Source organism: Nematocida minor, assembly GCF_024244105.1.
Source record: "Nematocida minor strain JUm1510 chromosome Unknown 7908, whole genome shotgun sequence".
NCBI lineage: Eukaryota > Fungi > Microsporidia > Nematocida > Nematocida minor.
In genome coordinates this window covers 136,875-152,217 of record NW_026250398.1, presented here as the reverse complement: position 1 = coordinate 152,217, position 15,343 = coordinate 136,875, and the positions used below count along the sequence as shown (strand labels likewise).

Here is a 15,343-nt window from a genome sequence, read left to right as displayed (position 1 = left end):
TGGAAGAAATCGATCATATTTGATATCTATACTAAAACATATGCTTTAAGTAATAGATGGAGATAAGAGAGAGCTGGTGTGAATGAGATAAATGCACTTAAGATTGTCTTACCATGCTGAGCACAGATGATCTCAAATAGGTATAATCTGGCACAGCTTACACACTGCATGCATTAGACTCTACAGTTAATAAAATTCTCTTGTAAATATCTATTAAAATTGTAATATGCAAGCGCACAGTATAAACAAAGTAGTTTTTATTTGCTGTGGCTTAATTTGCAGCCATTCTGGTAGAGGATTTGGGATATAGAAAAATAATTCTTTGCAAATAAAAATATGCAAAACAAAAGCACAGCTGACTCTTGCAGTATAGTACAGGAGTGTATGGAGAAGTGGAGAGAGTACGTCAAGGAGGAAAAGAGCATATCGATACTAAAGATCCACGAGAAGAAAAAGGAAAGTGCTGAAAAATTGAAGTTAGCACAAGAGCCAGCTCCTCAGGAAGATAGAAAGCCAGAGAGCAGGAAGAAAGTGAAGAACGAGACAAACAGCGAGCAACTACTTGTTCCACAGCCCAAAGAAAAAATAGCTCCAAGCAATAAAAAGGAGCGATTGCCTACTACGAAGGTTGCAGATAAAAGCAAAAAACAGAAAATAGCAGCCCAATTGCCTGATGATTTGTCCAAGGCAGAGAATAAAAAGACGGAAGAGATAGCAAAGTCTAAAGCACCAAGCCAAGAAAAGACCAAAAAGGTAGTTATAGAACAAACTGAGGAGAGGGGCCCGCAGAAAGTAGCCAAAAGGCAGCCGCAGAAGAGAAAGTCTGCCAAACAAGCAGCTGCACTAAAGTCCTCAGCAGAAGATCTAAAGACAGAAACAGTGAAGAGCGAAGAAGTGGAGATAAAACCATCTTTAGAAAATATTCCAGAGGCCAAACAGAATGTAAAAGAAGAAGTAGGAGAGAATATTCCAGGGATAAAAGTACAGGAAAAGAAAGAAGAAACAGAGAAAGTAGCTGCAAAGCCTGCTAAGGCAGCAAAAGTCAAGAAAGAGAGAAAGAAAAAGCAGAAAAAGGTGGAAAACGAGTTTGTAGAGGTGAGCAAGGATCTGAAAGAGGAGGAGAAAGTTGAGAAGATCGAAGATGAGGATAACATAAAAATAACCGTTACTTCTGCTGAGCCACTAGTGCCTTCTCCCCTAAGCATCTTTGAGAAAATGCACTTAATAGGGAATAAGGCTGGCCAGGACAGCTTAGTAATACCAATTGGCAATGTACCAGAAGAAGAAAATAAAAAAGAGAAAAACGATCAAAATTTGAACACTGAGACAAACAAACCGCAGAAAGTGGTGCAGATAGTAGAAGCACCAGCGGAACAAAAAACATTGCCTAAGGATAAGATAGAAGAGAAGAAACAGACAAACAAGCCTTCCTCTGCAATGGATAAAGCTGAAGAAAAGATAACACCACTATTCGAAGATAGCCCGCTAGAAGTAAAGGGTAGCACAAAGGGCAGAAAAGAGCAGGAGAGAAAAGGTCCTACAGAGAGTGCTAAAACAGTCCAGGAAAGTGAGAAATCTGCAGAGAATGCAAGCAAAGAGTATGCAGAAAAAAATAAACAAAAAAGCCAGCAGAAAGAGGCACAGTCTGAAGAGAATGAGAAACCTGTCATCACAGTGCAAAAAGAGAAAAAAGAGCAGACTAGCAGCTCAGCACAGGAGGACAACATCATCCTTGCAAACAGAGAGCTGTACTCTGCTAAGGAAGTGTACAGGCCCTCCGTTATTGCTGATGTGCGGTCGTACAATATGAACACTGCTAACACTGAGACAAAAAAAACCGCTAAAAAGGAAAATGCCAAAATGGAAGAAAAAGCTGAAGAGACTCTTGTGCAGAGGAACACTCACGTGTCGAACAGCCAGCGCAGTACAGAAGAGTATATACAGCCACAGCCTGCTATGCCAGGTAAACTTTCTTCTCCGATGGGTGTAGAAAAGCAAAATACCACCAGACAAACACAGAAAAATGAAAAAGAAAAAATAAGCACGGCTGAAACAAGCAGACTGCAGCGAGATGCACACACATCGAACAGAATGCAGGGCGTTAAGAAGTCCTACAACGAGTCAACAGCCCAGGAGATAGAGAAAACTAGCAAGAATCTTCATCTATCATCTACCCTTTCAATGGGACATACGGTGGATGACAGTAAAATAGAAGAAGCAAAGGAGAAGAAAAGCTTTGAGCGGTTGCTGCCCTCAAAAGACGAAATATACTTGGAGTCCAATAATAAACCAGCGATAGCAGAAGCTCAGACTGTCTACACAGCGCCCAGAGTAGCCAGACGGATGGACAGGCCAAATCAGTCGTTTGTCGGTCTGAAGCCAGAAGAGCTGAAAGAAAAAACATTTGAGCTGAATCAGCTGCTGAAAACAATGAAAGACAAAGTCCAAAAAAAAGAAGATAACGGCATAGCATCGGACAAAAAAAAAGAACCCTCATTCTCCCCAGTGATGGACTCCAGCGACGATGAAGTTGGCAGAGACCCAAAATTTGATAAACAGAAGTGGGTGGACAGCCCCTCTATGCCAAGGAGATTGCTTATGCAGAATGAAGACCAGGCTGAAAAGATATTTGGGCTGTCCGTAAATACAAAAGTCAATCTTAAGGAGATGTTTAGCAGCCTAACTAACCTTCCGCCCGATAGCCCAACTAAGATGCTGTAGTTAAAAGCCATTTTATATCCGATTAGAGTGTGCAGAGAATGTGTGCAGACATAGTTTAATCTTATAAATATAATTCAGGTAATTTATTATTTTGTTCTAAATGGCACTTGATAAGACTCGCCTACTTATCTATGCTTAGCATTCTGTTTATTTTTCTGTTGTTTTTGCAAGGATGTTTTATTATAATAGCTCTCTTGCATTCTAGTACGGCTACTGCACGGAGGCTTCTTCTTTTTCTCTTTCCGATAACAGGAGCTTTTTAAACAGCATGCCTTTTCTTGTGGCATCTTCAAGCTTATGTATATTTACATTTTCCTCGCTGATCCATATGAGCTTCACAGAAGACCCTCTGATGAACATGTTCTTGGCTTTTTTGAATAGCAGCGATACATTTAACGGATTTGTCTCTATTTCTATATTGGCTAGCTTGAAGTTGAAAAACGTGTCTATGTCAGAGAGCTCTCCTGCGATGTTTAGGGAGTTCTTAAGCTCTATTCTTACTCTTTTTCCTATAAGTGTCTTAAAGAGAGCGTGCATAGGCATTGCAATAAAGAATGAAAATTAATTTTAAATTTCAATAATTAATAATTATCCAAAATCAATATTATGAAATGTGTGGCACCTACAAAGATTATCTGCACACTGGGGCCTTCTTCAAACAGCGAAGAAACCATCAAAAAAATGATAGATGCCGGAATGTGCATTGCTCGGATTAACTTCAGCCACGGAAATGGCGCAGATCAGCAGGATACATTCGATGTGCTGAACAGAATTCGCAATTCTGATGCATACAGTAGTCTGGCCATTGCGATAGACACAAAGGGCCCTGAAATAAGAACAGGAGTCTTTGAAGAGGAGGTTTATGTTGAAAAGGGCGACCGCGTTGTGCTTACCACAGATACACAGTATAAGAGTGTTTGCAATAAAAACAAAATATTCATAGACCATGCAGGAGTATACGATGATCTAAACAGCAGCACAAAAAACATATACATTGACGACGGAAAAATAGATCTGGAGATTGTAGAGGTGTCCAAAGAGAAGCAGGAAATACTCACGTGTGTCAAAACACCAGGGAAGATATCATCGCACAAGGGCGTAAACATTCCAAATGCAAAACTATCGCTCCCCAGCATAAGCGAGAAAGACCGTGCAGACATTCTGTTTGGGGTGGAGCACGGGGCCAATTTTATATTTGCGTCTTTCATCAGAGAAAAAGAAAACATAAAAGAGATCCGAGAAATAGTGAACAACACAGAAATAAAAATAATTGCAAAGATTGAAAGCCAGCAGGGCATTGACAACATAGCAGAGATAGTGAAAGAAGCCGACGGGATAATGATAGCTCGCGGCGATCTTGGGATAGAAGTAGAGTACAGCAGACTGTTTTCCATCCAGTGCAAAATCTCTAAGGAGTGCAGAGCACAGGGAAAGCCGTTTATCGTGGCCACGCAGATACTGGAGAGCATGACAGACTCAACGCGCCCCACCCGCGCTGAAATAACTGATCTATCGTTTGCCGTGCTATCTGGCGCAGGGTGTGTGATGCTGAGCGGAGAAACTGCTGCAGGAAAGTATCCTGTTGAAACTGTGCAGGCAATGCAAAAGGTGATCACGGAAGTGTCCAAATCAACGGTTTTTCCGTCAGATCAAAACTACTCGGGTCTCATTGTGATACCGCCCGCTAACACAATAAATGTGTTTATTTCAAATAACAAAACAAATGTGAGGAGCATGCAAATTGTATTCGGATGCTATCCCGTGCACACCTCTGCGTACGAAAAAAAGAATCTTCTGGTTCCAGAAGGATACACGATAAGAGAAGACAGGAGCGAGTAGCTTGGACAGAAATAAAGTAGATAAATTTAGTGATTTTGTCTTTAATTTTGGATAAATAACTTTGTTCGCACTATAAACATTGGATGAAAGAGGGAGGTGATTCAATAATAATAAAAAAAATGAAGATTGCAGGGGCTAAAGGAAAGGCAAAAAGGGCCATCAAAGCAGTTGCTCACTATCTAGGATGCTCGGAGTCTGAGCTGAGTGCTGAGCGGCAGGGCCTGGGATACAGCAATATTGTGTTCAAGGTATCCAGTGAAAACAACAGCTATCTGTACAAAGAGTATTTATCAGACATAACATTGGACTCGTTTGAGCTAAAGTGGCAAAAGCATTTTGAAAGACCTAAAGTCCTTTTTGAGACTTCAAAGTACAGAATTGACGAATACATTGAGCACAGGGTGATGACAAAAAGCTCTCTAAAAAATCCAGAGGTGCTCAAAGGGATAGCAAAGCAGCTATCAGCAATGCACAGCACAAAGACTCCACCCGGGGCAAATGTCTATTATGCAAATTTGCTTAAAGACCAGAAGAACAAGGTGGCGAGCAAGATAAGCAGCATAAGATTCTTTGAAATATGCAAAAAGATAGAGAAGAAAATCGAAACTCTGTGCAGTAACAGCATCTTCAAAAACTCGCTGAAGGTGTGCCACAACGACCTGCAGTTCGGCAATATTCTGCTCCTTCCTACGAACGAAGTGGTTATAATAGACTTTGAGCATGTTTCTCTCAACATTCCATCCATTGACATTGCCGGGTTCTTCAACGAAGCGTGCACAAACTACAGACAAAGAGGAGCACCGCTGGCAGAAAAACACTTCTTGCACACAGAGTATGCAAAAATATTTCTGAAAGCGTACCTCAAAGAGCAGGGAATTTCGGCTCCAGTTAATAAAGTGTTGAAAGAAATAGAAAAAGTAAGATCAGTTTCTCATTATTATTGGTTTGTATGGGCTATAGCAATGCTAGTCAAAGAGAAGAAGCAAGCCTCTCTGGACTATTTTGCATTTGCAATGAACAGGCTTAGATATCTGCAGCAGGACGACTTCATTACATCCACCAATGTGAAAGAGCTGCGCAGATTTATAGCGAATAGAAAATAGCTGGTGTTAATAATAAATGTAAATCACTCTCTGCCAATGCAAAAATATTTTGTGTCTATTTTATTTATACTGTTATGAACCCGTCGTCATCGGGCTCTGAGCACTTTCTTCGCTTTTTCCAGGAGCTTCCTGTCTCCTCGAGAAGATCGGAGACTTCTTCGAGCTTTTTGTCAAGTGACTCGATCTCTTCGATCTCTTTGTAGCTCAAGTGGACAGCGGGGGCTTCGTAGAATGCCATCGCGTCGTTGATGCTTTTGAACTCCACTGAAACTGTGCATACCTCGCTCTCTTCCATTTTGCTGTAGAAAACAGTGTATGCTTTTTCTGAATTGACGCTCACCAGTGCGCTGAATGGCAAGGAGAACGTAACAATGTTTTCTTTTCTGATCATTGCCGTTTGGATCTCTGCTTTGTACTCGTATCCATCTATTCTGAACGGAAAGTGCAGTGTAACTGTGTGGTTCATCTGATTTGCAAATATTTTCATGTTAAATTTAAATATAGCTCAAGAGTCTAAATTGGAAAAGAACACCAGACAGTGTCTCTCCACACTGAGCACCCTTTCTCTGTTATATGCTGCAGATAGAAACTGTTAGCTCTCTGCAAACCTATTATTACTTGAAATATTTTATTGTTCTGTTTCAATAGTGTACAGTTTGTGTACGTGTTTTATTTATTGGCAACTTTACAAATTTTTATTAAAACACAGCAGAACAGTACTAAATTCTCTTTTTATTGAGTGTTAAGTTACTTTATGTTTATTGTATCTGTCTTGAAAAGAGATGAGCGTATCTACTAATACCGATGGACAGAAATGTTAATTGGGCAGATTATTTTCAATTTCAGCACAAGCAATTTTAACTAGCTTGTGAGAGCAGTTAAAAACATTTTCACTCTGCTCAACTGCTCTACATCCATCTGCTGGTTGCTCTGCTGAGTCTGTCCATTACCGCCCTTCCCTCATGAGATGCTTCCAGCTCTACCGTATATATTTCTTGTACATGTCTATCCAGGTATCTAAGCCCATCAAACAGTCTTTGTGCAGCTGTTTTAGCAGTATTTCCCAATGAGTAAATATTCTTTTTTTCTGCACCAGCCAGTCCTTCTATAAATTCATCAGGCAGCATAAATCCCACATTCTCTCCTGCAATGCCATTCAGCTTCTGCAGAACATCACTCTTTGTTCCCTGCACCATCGTGACCACAGCTGTAGGGGAGTAGTGCTTGTATCTTGTCCCAGGCGATGCCTTTCCTTGGTCTTTGTCTTCTTCAGAAAGCATCTTTATTGTTGGAAGATGCTCTTTGATCTCTTCGAAAGAAATGACGCCTGGCCGTAGAAGCAGAGGAGGGCTGTGCAGGCCATTTATGACTGTAGACTCAACCCCTTGGGCACACACTCCTCCATCTATTATCAATGGAACTTCGTTATTTAGATCTTCTAAAACGTGTTCAGCTCTTGTTGGGCTGGGCCTTGTGCTTTTATTCGCAGATGGCCCCACTATTGGGTATTCTAGGTGGTCTATCACCAAAAGCGCATCTTTGTGGTTTGGCATTCTTATGGCCACGTATTCGCCGTTACCGGTTACTGTTCTGGATATTTTTTTGCTCTTTTTAAATAGAAGAGTCAGAGGCCCTGGCCAGTACAGATGCATCAGCTCTGTGTATATCTCAGGAATCTCTCCTTCAATGCACTCTTTGAGCATGTTCAGCGATGAAATGTGCACAATCAGCGGGTTATCCGATGGCCTGCCCTTTATCTCAAAAACCCTCTTTATCAGATCTTCTCTCCACACACTTGCCCCGAGGCCGTACACTGTTTCGGTGGGGAAGGGCACGGGTGCTCTATCAAATGCTTCTTTTATCTTTTTTAAATTGCCTTCAACTTTTACTATTTCTGTTGGCATGTAAAATTTTACTTCAACTCTGCAATAAATTAGTAAATATTCGTTTTGTTCTGTTTAAGTATTTATTCACTGTTCTATCTATTGGTCTGATTTAGATGTCTGAAAGGTCTTGTTCTCTGGACTCTGAGCAGGACATCAGCTCTTTTTCATCGCTTTCACTGCTTTCATCTTGCAGATCTTCTTTTTTGGACTCTTCTTTGGGGAAGTATCCCTGTTTCTGCAGCGTGTCCATGTATGTGAGCACTTCTCTGTCTACTCTTCTTGAGGGGCATATCTCGTTAATACTGCACTGCTGGCACAGCGGCTTTATCTTGCATACTTTTTCCCCGTGGTTGTTGAATCCCATGCTCGCATATTTCCATGTGTTAAATGCAAACATTTTCTTGATGGTATCTCTCAGTATTCTTTTTTTAGGTGAGCTTTCACTTGTGTAGTATTTTATATCTACTATAGACTCAATGCCTATATCGGAGAGCCATCCCAGCCTGAACAGCACGCGAACCATGCACTCTGAGATCGGAATGTCTTCTAGGCGCGCCCACGCGTAGTACATAATGAGATTTGCGTTTTTCGTGCTTATGCAGTCGAATGTTGTCAGGACATCGTATCTCTCTGGTATTTCTCCGTTTTCCGTAACGTATATTCCCAGCTTTTTCAATGATGCTGCTGTGGCAAGGGACACTTTGTTTCTGAGACACTTTTTTATCTCCAGAGGCGATGCATTGGCTATTGCTACAGGGTCTAGACCGGTCACAGGCCATCTCCACTCGCTTTTGTATTTGCTCTCCCCAGAAAAGCTTTTCAAGCCCTCCAAGTACTTCAGATACTTTGAGCTGGTCTTTGCATACATTTTCTTGGACATTGCAAAGTAGAAGAGAATGTACAGCCTTTTCACTTCGGGCACTTCTATCCTTAAAATGTCGATGGGCAGCTCGTCGAGAAAACTCTTTGATGTTTTTTCCTCTTTCCACTCATTGTACAATTTTAATGCAATGTCATTCTTGTTCATTTTTCTAAAACTTTTCCATATGGATAGAGTAAAAGTATTTCTGAGAGTGAAGGGCGACAAAAGAGACGGCGTTTTTTCTTTTTCCGACCATTCTGTTCTGGACACTTCGGGCGTGTATGACTTTGACAGGATATTTTACGGTTTTGAGCAGGAAACAGTCTTCAAAAGCATCTCACCTATGATTGATATGTGCATGGATGGGTACAACATGACAGTGTTCACATACGGCCAGACGGGAAGCGGAAAAACATACACAATGGAGGGCACTCCTGCACATCCCGGCATCATACCGCTAAGCATCAGAAAAGTCTTTGATAAGAAGGTAAGCTCGCTCTCCATATCTGTTGTGGAGGTGTACAATGAAAAAATATTTGATCTAGTATCAGAAAGTGCACTGACCGTCAGAGATGGGAAGAGCGGCGTGGTGCTAGATGGAGTAAGAACAGTCGAGTGCCAAAGCGAGCAGGATGCCATGCAGGTCTTTGAGAAAGCATCTGAAAATAGGCGCACTGGATCGAACGGAATAAACAGCAAAAGCAGCAGAAGCCACATGATCTTCACAATGTGCATAGTGAAAGAGATGGAAGGGTTCATGATAGAGTCAAAAATCACCCTTGTAGATCTAGCAGGCTCTGAAAAGATGGATCTTGAAAATGCGAGTGATAGCAGCGAGTATGCAGTAAAAAAACAGAAACTGTCAAATAAGTCATTGGAGACAAGCAATATAAACAGAAGTTTGCTATACCTTAGCCGGATCATAAGCACGCTTTCTTCAGAGAGTAGAGCTAGACACATAAACTACAGAGACTCAAAGCTGACTTTTATCCTTCGAGACTCGCTGAGCCAGGACTCGAATCTTGCGATAATTGGAACAGTGGAGCCAGAAGACCAGACAGAAACAAAAAGCACAATCAATTTCCTATCAGCAGCAAAGAAGATAAAACTAACTCCAAAGTCAACAGCAGACGAAAAGACAACAGAAAAGCTTATATCGCAGATTCGGCATTTGAGCAGCGAAAATACAAAACTAAAAACACAAATAAAGTCTCTGCTAGATGTTCAAGAGAGAGCGCACTCTTCCTGGGCTCTGGAAGCACTCGGTGCAGCTGCAGAGACAATGCAAAAGATGATTGCAAAAACAGAAAGAGCGAATCAGCGAGTAGATGGATTTGAAAAACTCTTGAAAAAAGTAAGAGAGGAGAACAACTCCATAGGCAGTCTTCTTTTCCAAAAGCTGCTGGACTTAAAGCTAAAAGAAATAGATGAGATTGACGCGTGTTTGCAGCTTCCGCCATGCAAGAAATAGAAAATTATTTTTGAAATAATGAAACATGTAAAACTAAACTGTCCTATTAAATATTTTAACTTTTTATTTGCACAGCATGAGTATGGAAGTTGAGACTAAAACTCCGCGGCACAGATTAAACGAAAACTGGACTTTCTGGTACGACTTTCAAGAGAAGAAGTATGTGAACGCAGACAACTGGAGCGACAATTTGCAAAAGCTGGGAGTAGCCCCAGACGTTGAAACTTTTTGGAGCATTGTGAAGGAGGTTGGAGATGTATCCTCTCTTCCCATAAGCTCGAACATTCACTTCTTCCGGAACGGAATAGCTCCCATGTGGGAGGACAAAAGAAATGCAAACGGCGGAAAGTGGGTCCTTGAGCTGCCTGCAGGAGTGCCGTCTTCGCAGATATGGCTGAACACCCTGCTTTTCTGCATTTCTGAGTCTGTTATTGTGAGATCTTCCAATGGGATAACAAAAGATTTCATCATATCAGACGCCACAGTGGACACTTCGCTCAACGGGGTCATATGCGGGGCTGTTCTCTCGCCAAGAAAGAACTACACAAGAATAAGCATATGGACCAGTATTAAAGACAGACGGGTAACCAGAATAGGAGAGCTGTGGAAGTCATTCTCTGAGATATCAGACTCCATAAAGCTGAACTTCAAGGCACACGAGAGCGCCATCAAGGGCTCCAGAGACTCTTCATCAGATGTTTATTCGTTATAATTCGAATTGAAATAAATATTCAATAGATTGTCCAAACTTTTGATGCTGTTGGCGCTAGACTACATAATTGCAGCGCAGTTGTTAAAATACTAAACTTAAAAAATGTTAGGTATAACTGATTTACTGATAATAAATTCGAATTGTTCGTAGCAGAGTGTAATTGTTATAAGGACTTAAGGAGGAGGCAAGATTTACAAGTGCCTTCGGTGCTGGAGCAGTTCTTTCCGCATGCAATGCAAGGCTTGCTCTTCATAAAATATGCTGGCTTTTGGATGTGGTTTCCTGATTTGATTATTTTCAAAATCACCTGGGAATTTATCTTTTCAAGCGCCTTGATGTAAGATCTTGCAAAGCCTCTGAATGCGCCTGGGGAGTACTTGCACTCGGTGGAGAAGTATGGCAGCTTGTTGTAGAATGCATACATCACTATCTCCTTCTCGTACACCCCTGCGAGTGGCTTGCACCTGGGAATTACATCGGGATTGCTTGTTGCCGTTATTGGATGCGTGCATTTAACGAGGCGATTCATGTCTCCTCGGAAATAGTTCAGAAGAACTGTTTCAGCGATGTCATCTGCATTGTGGCCTGTTGCTATCATCTCTCCTTTGAGGAACTTTGCGCCGTCTTCCAGTGCGCCTCTCCTGAACACACCGCAGTACGTGCAGTTGCTCTTTCTTCCTACTTTGGACACCACTGTGTCCATTGTCTGTCCGTAGAGCTCTTCGTAGCTAAGTATTTTCAGCGGGATAGATAGGTCTTTTTCGTTTCTATGGACTACCTCTATGGACTTATCTCTGTATCCTGATATTCCCTCGTCGATGCACAGTAGCTTCAAATTTAATCCATATCTGTATTTTGAATTTAGCAAATTAATGATATGCGCCAGAACAGTGGAGTCTTTTCCTCCGCTGACTCCAATTACCAAAGTCTTCACCGTGCTGAACATCTGTGTTTTTTGAATGGTGGAATGCACCTCTTCCTCAATAGCAGATGTAAAGCACTCTTTGCACAACTTCATTTTGTTGGATGGGCGGATAGTTACAGCGGGCCGTAATTTGCATTCATTGCAGCTCATTAAAAAATTTCATTCTGAAACTAATAAAACGCTTTTGTGTTTAAAAACAAATGCAAGAAGAAATAAAAAAGAAGACAGAAATGCTCACCAGAGAGGCACACAAGGTGCACTATGCGATCGAGCAGCACAACATACATCTCGACAGCCTCGAGCAGCAGACAGAAAAGGTTGAGCAGAAAAGCAAGATTCTCTCAGGAAAGCTTCTTCGGACAATGAAGGAGATTCGCAAAGACGGCCGAAACACAATTATCATTGCGCTGACTATTACTCTCATAATGCTTATTCTCTACCTAATATGAACAGGTGGCACTGAGCGGCCGTTGCGAATAAGTACTAATTAAATTATTTTTAAAAAATTTGCAATGACCAGACGAGAAAATAAAATAGTAATAAAGTTCGGACAAGTAACTCCAGCCTACGCAAAGCTGGTTCTAGAGTGCAGGGCGTGCTTTGAGCCAGGGGTCTCCAAGAATCTGAAAGAGGAGAGAAAGTGGAAGATAAAGGACTACGTCCAGCTCGCTAAGCACTTCTCTGCGTCGCACATTTGGGCATTTTCGCAATCAGAAGAGCACAACAATCTGAAAGTCATATCTATGCAGGAGGAGAACGGAAAGACATTCTACTTTAAGATCAACAAGTACATGTACAGCGCGGACATATTCAAGAGCTCTCTGGGCATAGGAACAAGAATGAACGGATATTTCATCATTCCAATCAACATAGACAAGACAGACCCCATCACAGAGCTGATTGAAGAAACAAAGAAAAACGCAGTGGTGTCGCATCTGACAACGAGAGCCATAGTTGTTAAAAAGCTGTACGACAACAACTATCTGTTCACCAACTATCTCATCAAAAAAGAAGAGAAGCCCGGAGCAGCAAACCAGGTAAAGCTGTCTCTAACAGAGATAGGGCCATCCATGAGCCTGGAGCTTCAGAAGATCGAAAGGGGAATATGCACAGGCGATGTGGTGTATCACAGGTACATAGAAAAGACCCCAGAGGAGCTGCGAGAAAGAGAGCGAGTGATAAAGCAGAGAGCAAGAGAAAAGCAGCAGCGCAGAGCCCAGCAGGAGGAGAATGTAAGAAGAAAGAAAGAGGAAAACAGAAGACGGTCAACAAAGAAAGCTTCAGACACCGAGGACAGCGGCAATGAAGAAGAATCCTCGGGCACTGGGTACAGCTCAATCAGCAGCTCTCTGGAAGAAGACAAGGAAAATGTTTCATATGACTAGAGAGCAAAGAAAGATCACTAATCATTGGAAAATCATATTTATTTTATTATCTATAGATAGTGCCTACAAGGCTTGGATTAACTAGAATAAACCATATTACATTTCTCTGCGTTCTAGCACCAGTTGTGCAGCTAAGTATTTTCAGTCTTTTCGTAGATAGAGTTAATTAAACCGCTGCAATTAGCACAAAATAAAATTCATTAAATTTTGGAGATAGGAAGAAAGATAAAAATTACTAAACAATCATATAATACATCTATTAACTGGCCTCTTACTCTCTGGATCTTTGTTCTTTGTTTTCTAGATTCCATCTTCTAAGCTGCGCAGGTATGTCTTCCAGGGTATTTCTGCTGTTTGTAATGTTTATGTGTGGCTGCAGCCATGGAGACAGTTTTGTTTTGTATTTTACAAATCTTTTATCAAGCAATACGACATAGCTGTAGTCATTTTTGCTGCGGACAGCTCTTCCTATGGTCTGATTTACTGTTTGCATGCCCTTTTCAATGTAGTACTCTGATCCTCTGTGCTTTTCTATGAGCGCTGTTTCATTCGTTGGCTTTGGCAGTGGAATTCCGCACACAATCAGTATCCGACAAAGATCGTCTCCGAAGTTGATTCCTTCGCTGAAATTACCTCCCATGACACAGAACATGATGGCTTTTCTTTCGCTGTCTATGACTTTTTTATAGTGTTCTAGTGGCATATCACCCTCAAACAACACGCTTTCTGTTGGCACATCCTCTCTTTCTGCTCTTTTATTAAGTTCTTCTTTTAGCCTTGACATTGCGTCTTTTGACTGCACAAAAACTAGCACGCCTCCATTGGATATGCTTTTGAGGTATGTTTTTGCCAGATCGTATGCATGCAAAAGTTTTTCTGTTCTGTCGCTGTATGTAAATAGATAGTCTGTGCAAATATCCACTTTTATATTTTTGCACACCGCTGGATAGGACTTTTGGACTACCTCTCTGTCAAACAAAAGCTTTATGTCTGTGCAAGGGTAAAGCGTCCCTCCAACTGTGATGATGCTCTTTATGTCTTCTAGGTATGTCAGATACTCTGCGGGGTATATGTTCTTGAAAGAAATTGCTGCTCCGTCCATCACAATGTAGCTGTTTCTCTCGCACTCTCCCAACAGTTTGCACAATTTCCCTATACGGTTGAGAGTGTCTTCATTTTCATTTTGCACATTTTCACTTCGTATTGGGAATATGCGGCTGGCCAGTGTGTATTTGTTCAGTGTTTCTGCTGTATCTAGTAGATTGATGTGATCTATCTCGCATTCTAGCAGAAATTTATTTACATTGAGTATTTTGCTTTTTTCTTTTACGCTCTTACTTTCTGAGCTTATTTCTATTTCCTTTTTTGTTTTCTCAATGTATCCACACAATCCTTCAATAAACATGTACAGTTCTAGCAGCTCAGTTTTAAACAAACCGCTCGCCTTATCCATATAACTCCTGTAGAAAGGAAGCATCTTTTCCACATCAGCATACAGAATTTGCACAGTGTACTCTTCTAGCACGGCATTGTATAGATTATGTGCTTCATCTATGACCAGCACAGTTTCAGCCTTGTTTATCCCTATCTCTTTGAAGAAGTCTCGTTTTAGCAGTAGAGAGTACGGGAGAATGATAATAGAAGCACTTGCTGCCTGTTTCTTCAGGTAGAAGTAGGGACACACACCGCACTCCTTTCCCAGTGCTACGGCTTTTTCTATCGATATTTCTGTTTTTTTGCTCTCCACTGGCTTTTTAAGATTGTTGTAATATACACACTTTTTGTCTTTAACGAGGAGACGGCACAGATTGTTTATGTCTTTTGATGTGTTGACTCTGGGATTGATGCATGTTTGTTTCCTTGAGCCAAGAACCACTCCTTTTACGCTCATATTTCCCATTTTGTTCAAATATTTCAGCTCTGAAATAACCTGCTCAAGCTGGCTGTGTGTTCGGCATGCATAGACCACGTGCTTGGTGCTTTTGCTGTACAGATCTCTCAGTAGAGCCATGTTCTCCTGGGATATGCCTTCTGGGAGAAAATAGCTGTTTTTTGTGTAGTACATTGCGGCCAGAAGAATGGAGCGAGTTTTTCCCGTGCCAGTTGGGCTTTCAAGAGCTGCAAGACCATTTCTGTTTATTATTCTGACCGCGTCTTTCACAAACTGCTTCTGTCCTTCATACAAGCTAAAGTTGAACTTTTTCATAAATTCTGCGCACTCTTCGTCTGTTTCGGATATTTTCTGCTTTTTTGCACTTTCCATTGCACACTTTTTACTGCCATCCATAAACGAGAAAATTAAAATTAGTTCCTAATGGCTGCAGAAGACTCTGCTTGTACGCTTATACTCTGCTAGTTTCTTGAATTGCATGTCTTATTGTACCATAGTATAGATAAATCTTGATCTAACAGAAAGTCTCCAAATAAGTTCAAATTCGG

General features: G+C 41.3%; 13 protein-coding genes across 13 annotated transcripts; 7 read left to right on the top strand and 6 right to left on the bottom strand.

Moving 5' to 3' along the window:
• Positions 1 to 336: 336 nt before the first annotated feature.
• Positions 337 to 2,721, top strand: NEMIN01_0779 (uncharacterized protein; the record flags this gene model as incomplete). The annotated part of the gene is made up of 1 exon (XM_051476721.1): positions 337 to 2,721. The coding sequence occupies one exon, from the start codon at positions 337 to 339 to the stop codon at positions 2,719 to 2,721; it is 2,385 nt and encodes a 794-aa protein (XP_051332681.1).
• A 210-nt stretch (positions 2,722 to 2,931) lies between these two features.
• On the bottom strand, positions 2,932 to 3,264 carry NEMIN01_0778 (U6 snRNA-associated Sm-like protein LSm2; the record flags this gene model as incomplete). Its single annotated transcript, XM_051476720.1, has 1 exon — positions 2,932 to 3,264. One exon carries the CDS (start codon positions 3,262 to 3,264, stop codon positions 2,932 to 2,934), a length of 333 nt encoding a protein of 110 aa, XP_051332680.1.
• Positions 3,265 to 3,327: 63 nt separating this feature from the next.
• On the top strand, positions 3,328 to 4,560 carry NEMIN01_0777 (pyruvate kinase; the record flags this gene model as incomplete). Its single annotated transcript, XM_051476719.1, has 1 exon — positions 3,328 to 4,560. One exon carries the CDS (start codon positions 3,328 to 3,330, stop codon positions 4,558 to 4,560), a length of 1,233 nt encoding a protein of 410 aa, XP_051332679.1.
• Positions 4,561 to 4,643: 83 nt separating this feature from the next.
• NEMIN01_0776 (choline/ethanolamine kinase) lies at positions 4,644 to 5,663 on the top strand (the record flags this gene model as incomplete). The annotated part of the gene is made up of 1 exon (XM_051476718.1): positions 4,644 to 5,663. One exon carries the CDS (start codon positions 4,644 to 4,646, stop codon positions 5,661 to 5,663), a length of 1,020 nt encoding a protein of 339 aa, XP_051332678.1.
• Positions 5,664 to 5,727: 64 nt separating this feature from the next.
• On the bottom strand, positions 5,728 to 6,150 carry NEMIN01_0775 (uncharacterized protein; the record flags this gene model as incomplete). The annotated part of the gene is made up of 1 exon (XM_051476717.1): positions 5,728 to 6,150. The coding sequence occupies one exon, from the start codon at positions 6,148 to 6,150 to the stop codon at positions 5,728 to 5,730; it is 423 nt and encodes a 140-aa protein (XP_051332677.1).
• Positions 6,151 to 6,571: 421 nt separating this feature from the next.
• On the bottom strand, positions 6,572 to 7,567 carry NEMIN01_0774 (L-threonylcarbamoyladenylate synthase; the record flags this gene model as incomplete). Its single annotated transcript, XM_051476716.1, has 1 exon — positions 6,572 to 7,567. One exon carries the CDS (start codon positions 7,565 to 7,567, stop codon positions 6,572 to 6,574), a length of 996 nt encoding a protein of 331 aa, XP_051332676.1.
• Positions 7,568 to 7,658: 91 nt separating this feature from the next.
• On the bottom strand, positions 7,659 to 8,576 carry NEMIN01_0773 (endonuclease III; the record flags this gene model as incomplete). The annotated part of the gene is made up of 1 exon (XM_051476715.1): positions 7,659 to 8,576. The coding sequence occupies one exon, from the start codon at positions 8,574 to 8,576 to the stop codon at positions 7,659 to 7,661; it is 918 nt and encodes a 305-aa protein (XP_051332675.1).
• Positions 8,577 to 8,595: 19 nt separating this feature from the next.
• Positions 8,596 to 9,882, top strand: NEMIN01_0772 (uncharacterized protein; the record flags this gene model as incomplete). The annotated part of the gene is made up of 1 exon (XM_051476714.1): positions 8,596 to 9,882. One exon carries the CDS (start codon positions 8,596 to 8,598, stop codon positions 9,880 to 9,882), a length of 1,287 nt encoding a protein of 428 aa, XP_051332674.1.
• Positions 9,883 to 9,958: 76 nt separating this feature from the next.
• Positions 9,959 to 10,594, top strand: NEMIN01_0771 (translation initiation factor 4E; the record flags this gene model as incomplete). Its single annotated transcript, XM_051476713.1, has 1 exon — positions 9,959 to 10,594. The coding sequence occupies one exon, from the start codon at positions 9,959 to 9,961 to the stop codon at positions 10,592 to 10,594; it is 636 nt and encodes a 211-aa protein (XP_051332673.1).
• A 163-nt stretch (positions 10,595 to 10,757) lies between these two features.
• Positions 10,758 to 11,669, bottom strand: NEMIN01_0770 (cytoplasmic tRNA 2-thiolation protein 1; the record flags this gene model as incomplete). Its single annotated transcript, XM_051476712.1, has 1 exon — positions 10,758 to 11,669. One exon carries the CDS (start codon positions 11,667 to 11,669, stop codon positions 10,758 to 10,760), a length of 912 nt encoding a protein of 303 aa, XP_051332672.1.
• Positions 11,670 to 11,719: 50 nt separating this feature from the next.
• On the top strand, positions 11,720 to 11,968 carry NEMIN01_0682 (uncharacterized protein; the record flags this gene model as incomplete). The annotated part of the gene is made up of 1 exon (XM_051476624.1): positions 11,720 to 11,968. One exon carries the CDS (start codon positions 11,720 to 11,722, stop codon positions 11,966 to 11,968), a length of 249 nt encoding a protein of 82 aa, XP_051332584.1.
• Positions 11,969 to 12,031: 63 nt separating this feature from the next.
• On the top strand, positions 12,032 to 12,904 carry NEMIN01_0769 (uncharacterized protein; the record flags this gene model as incomplete). The annotated part of the gene is made up of 1 exon (XM_051476711.1): positions 12,032 to 12,904. The coding sequence occupies one exon, from the start codon at positions 12,032 to 12,034 to the stop codon at positions 12,902 to 12,904; it is 873 nt and encodes a 290-aa protein (XP_051332671.1).
• A 271-nt stretch (positions 12,905 to 13,175) lies between these two features.
• Positions 13,176 to 15,191, bottom strand: NEMIN01_0768 (chromosome transmission fidelity protein 1; the record flags this gene model as incomplete). The annotated part of the gene is made up of 1 exon (XM_051476710.1): positions 13,176 to 15,191. One exon carries the CDS (start codon positions 15,189 to 15,191, stop codon positions 13,176 to 13,178), a length of 2,016 nt encoding a protein of 671 aa, XP_051332670.1.
• Positions 15,192 to 15,343: the final 152 nt, after the last annotated feature.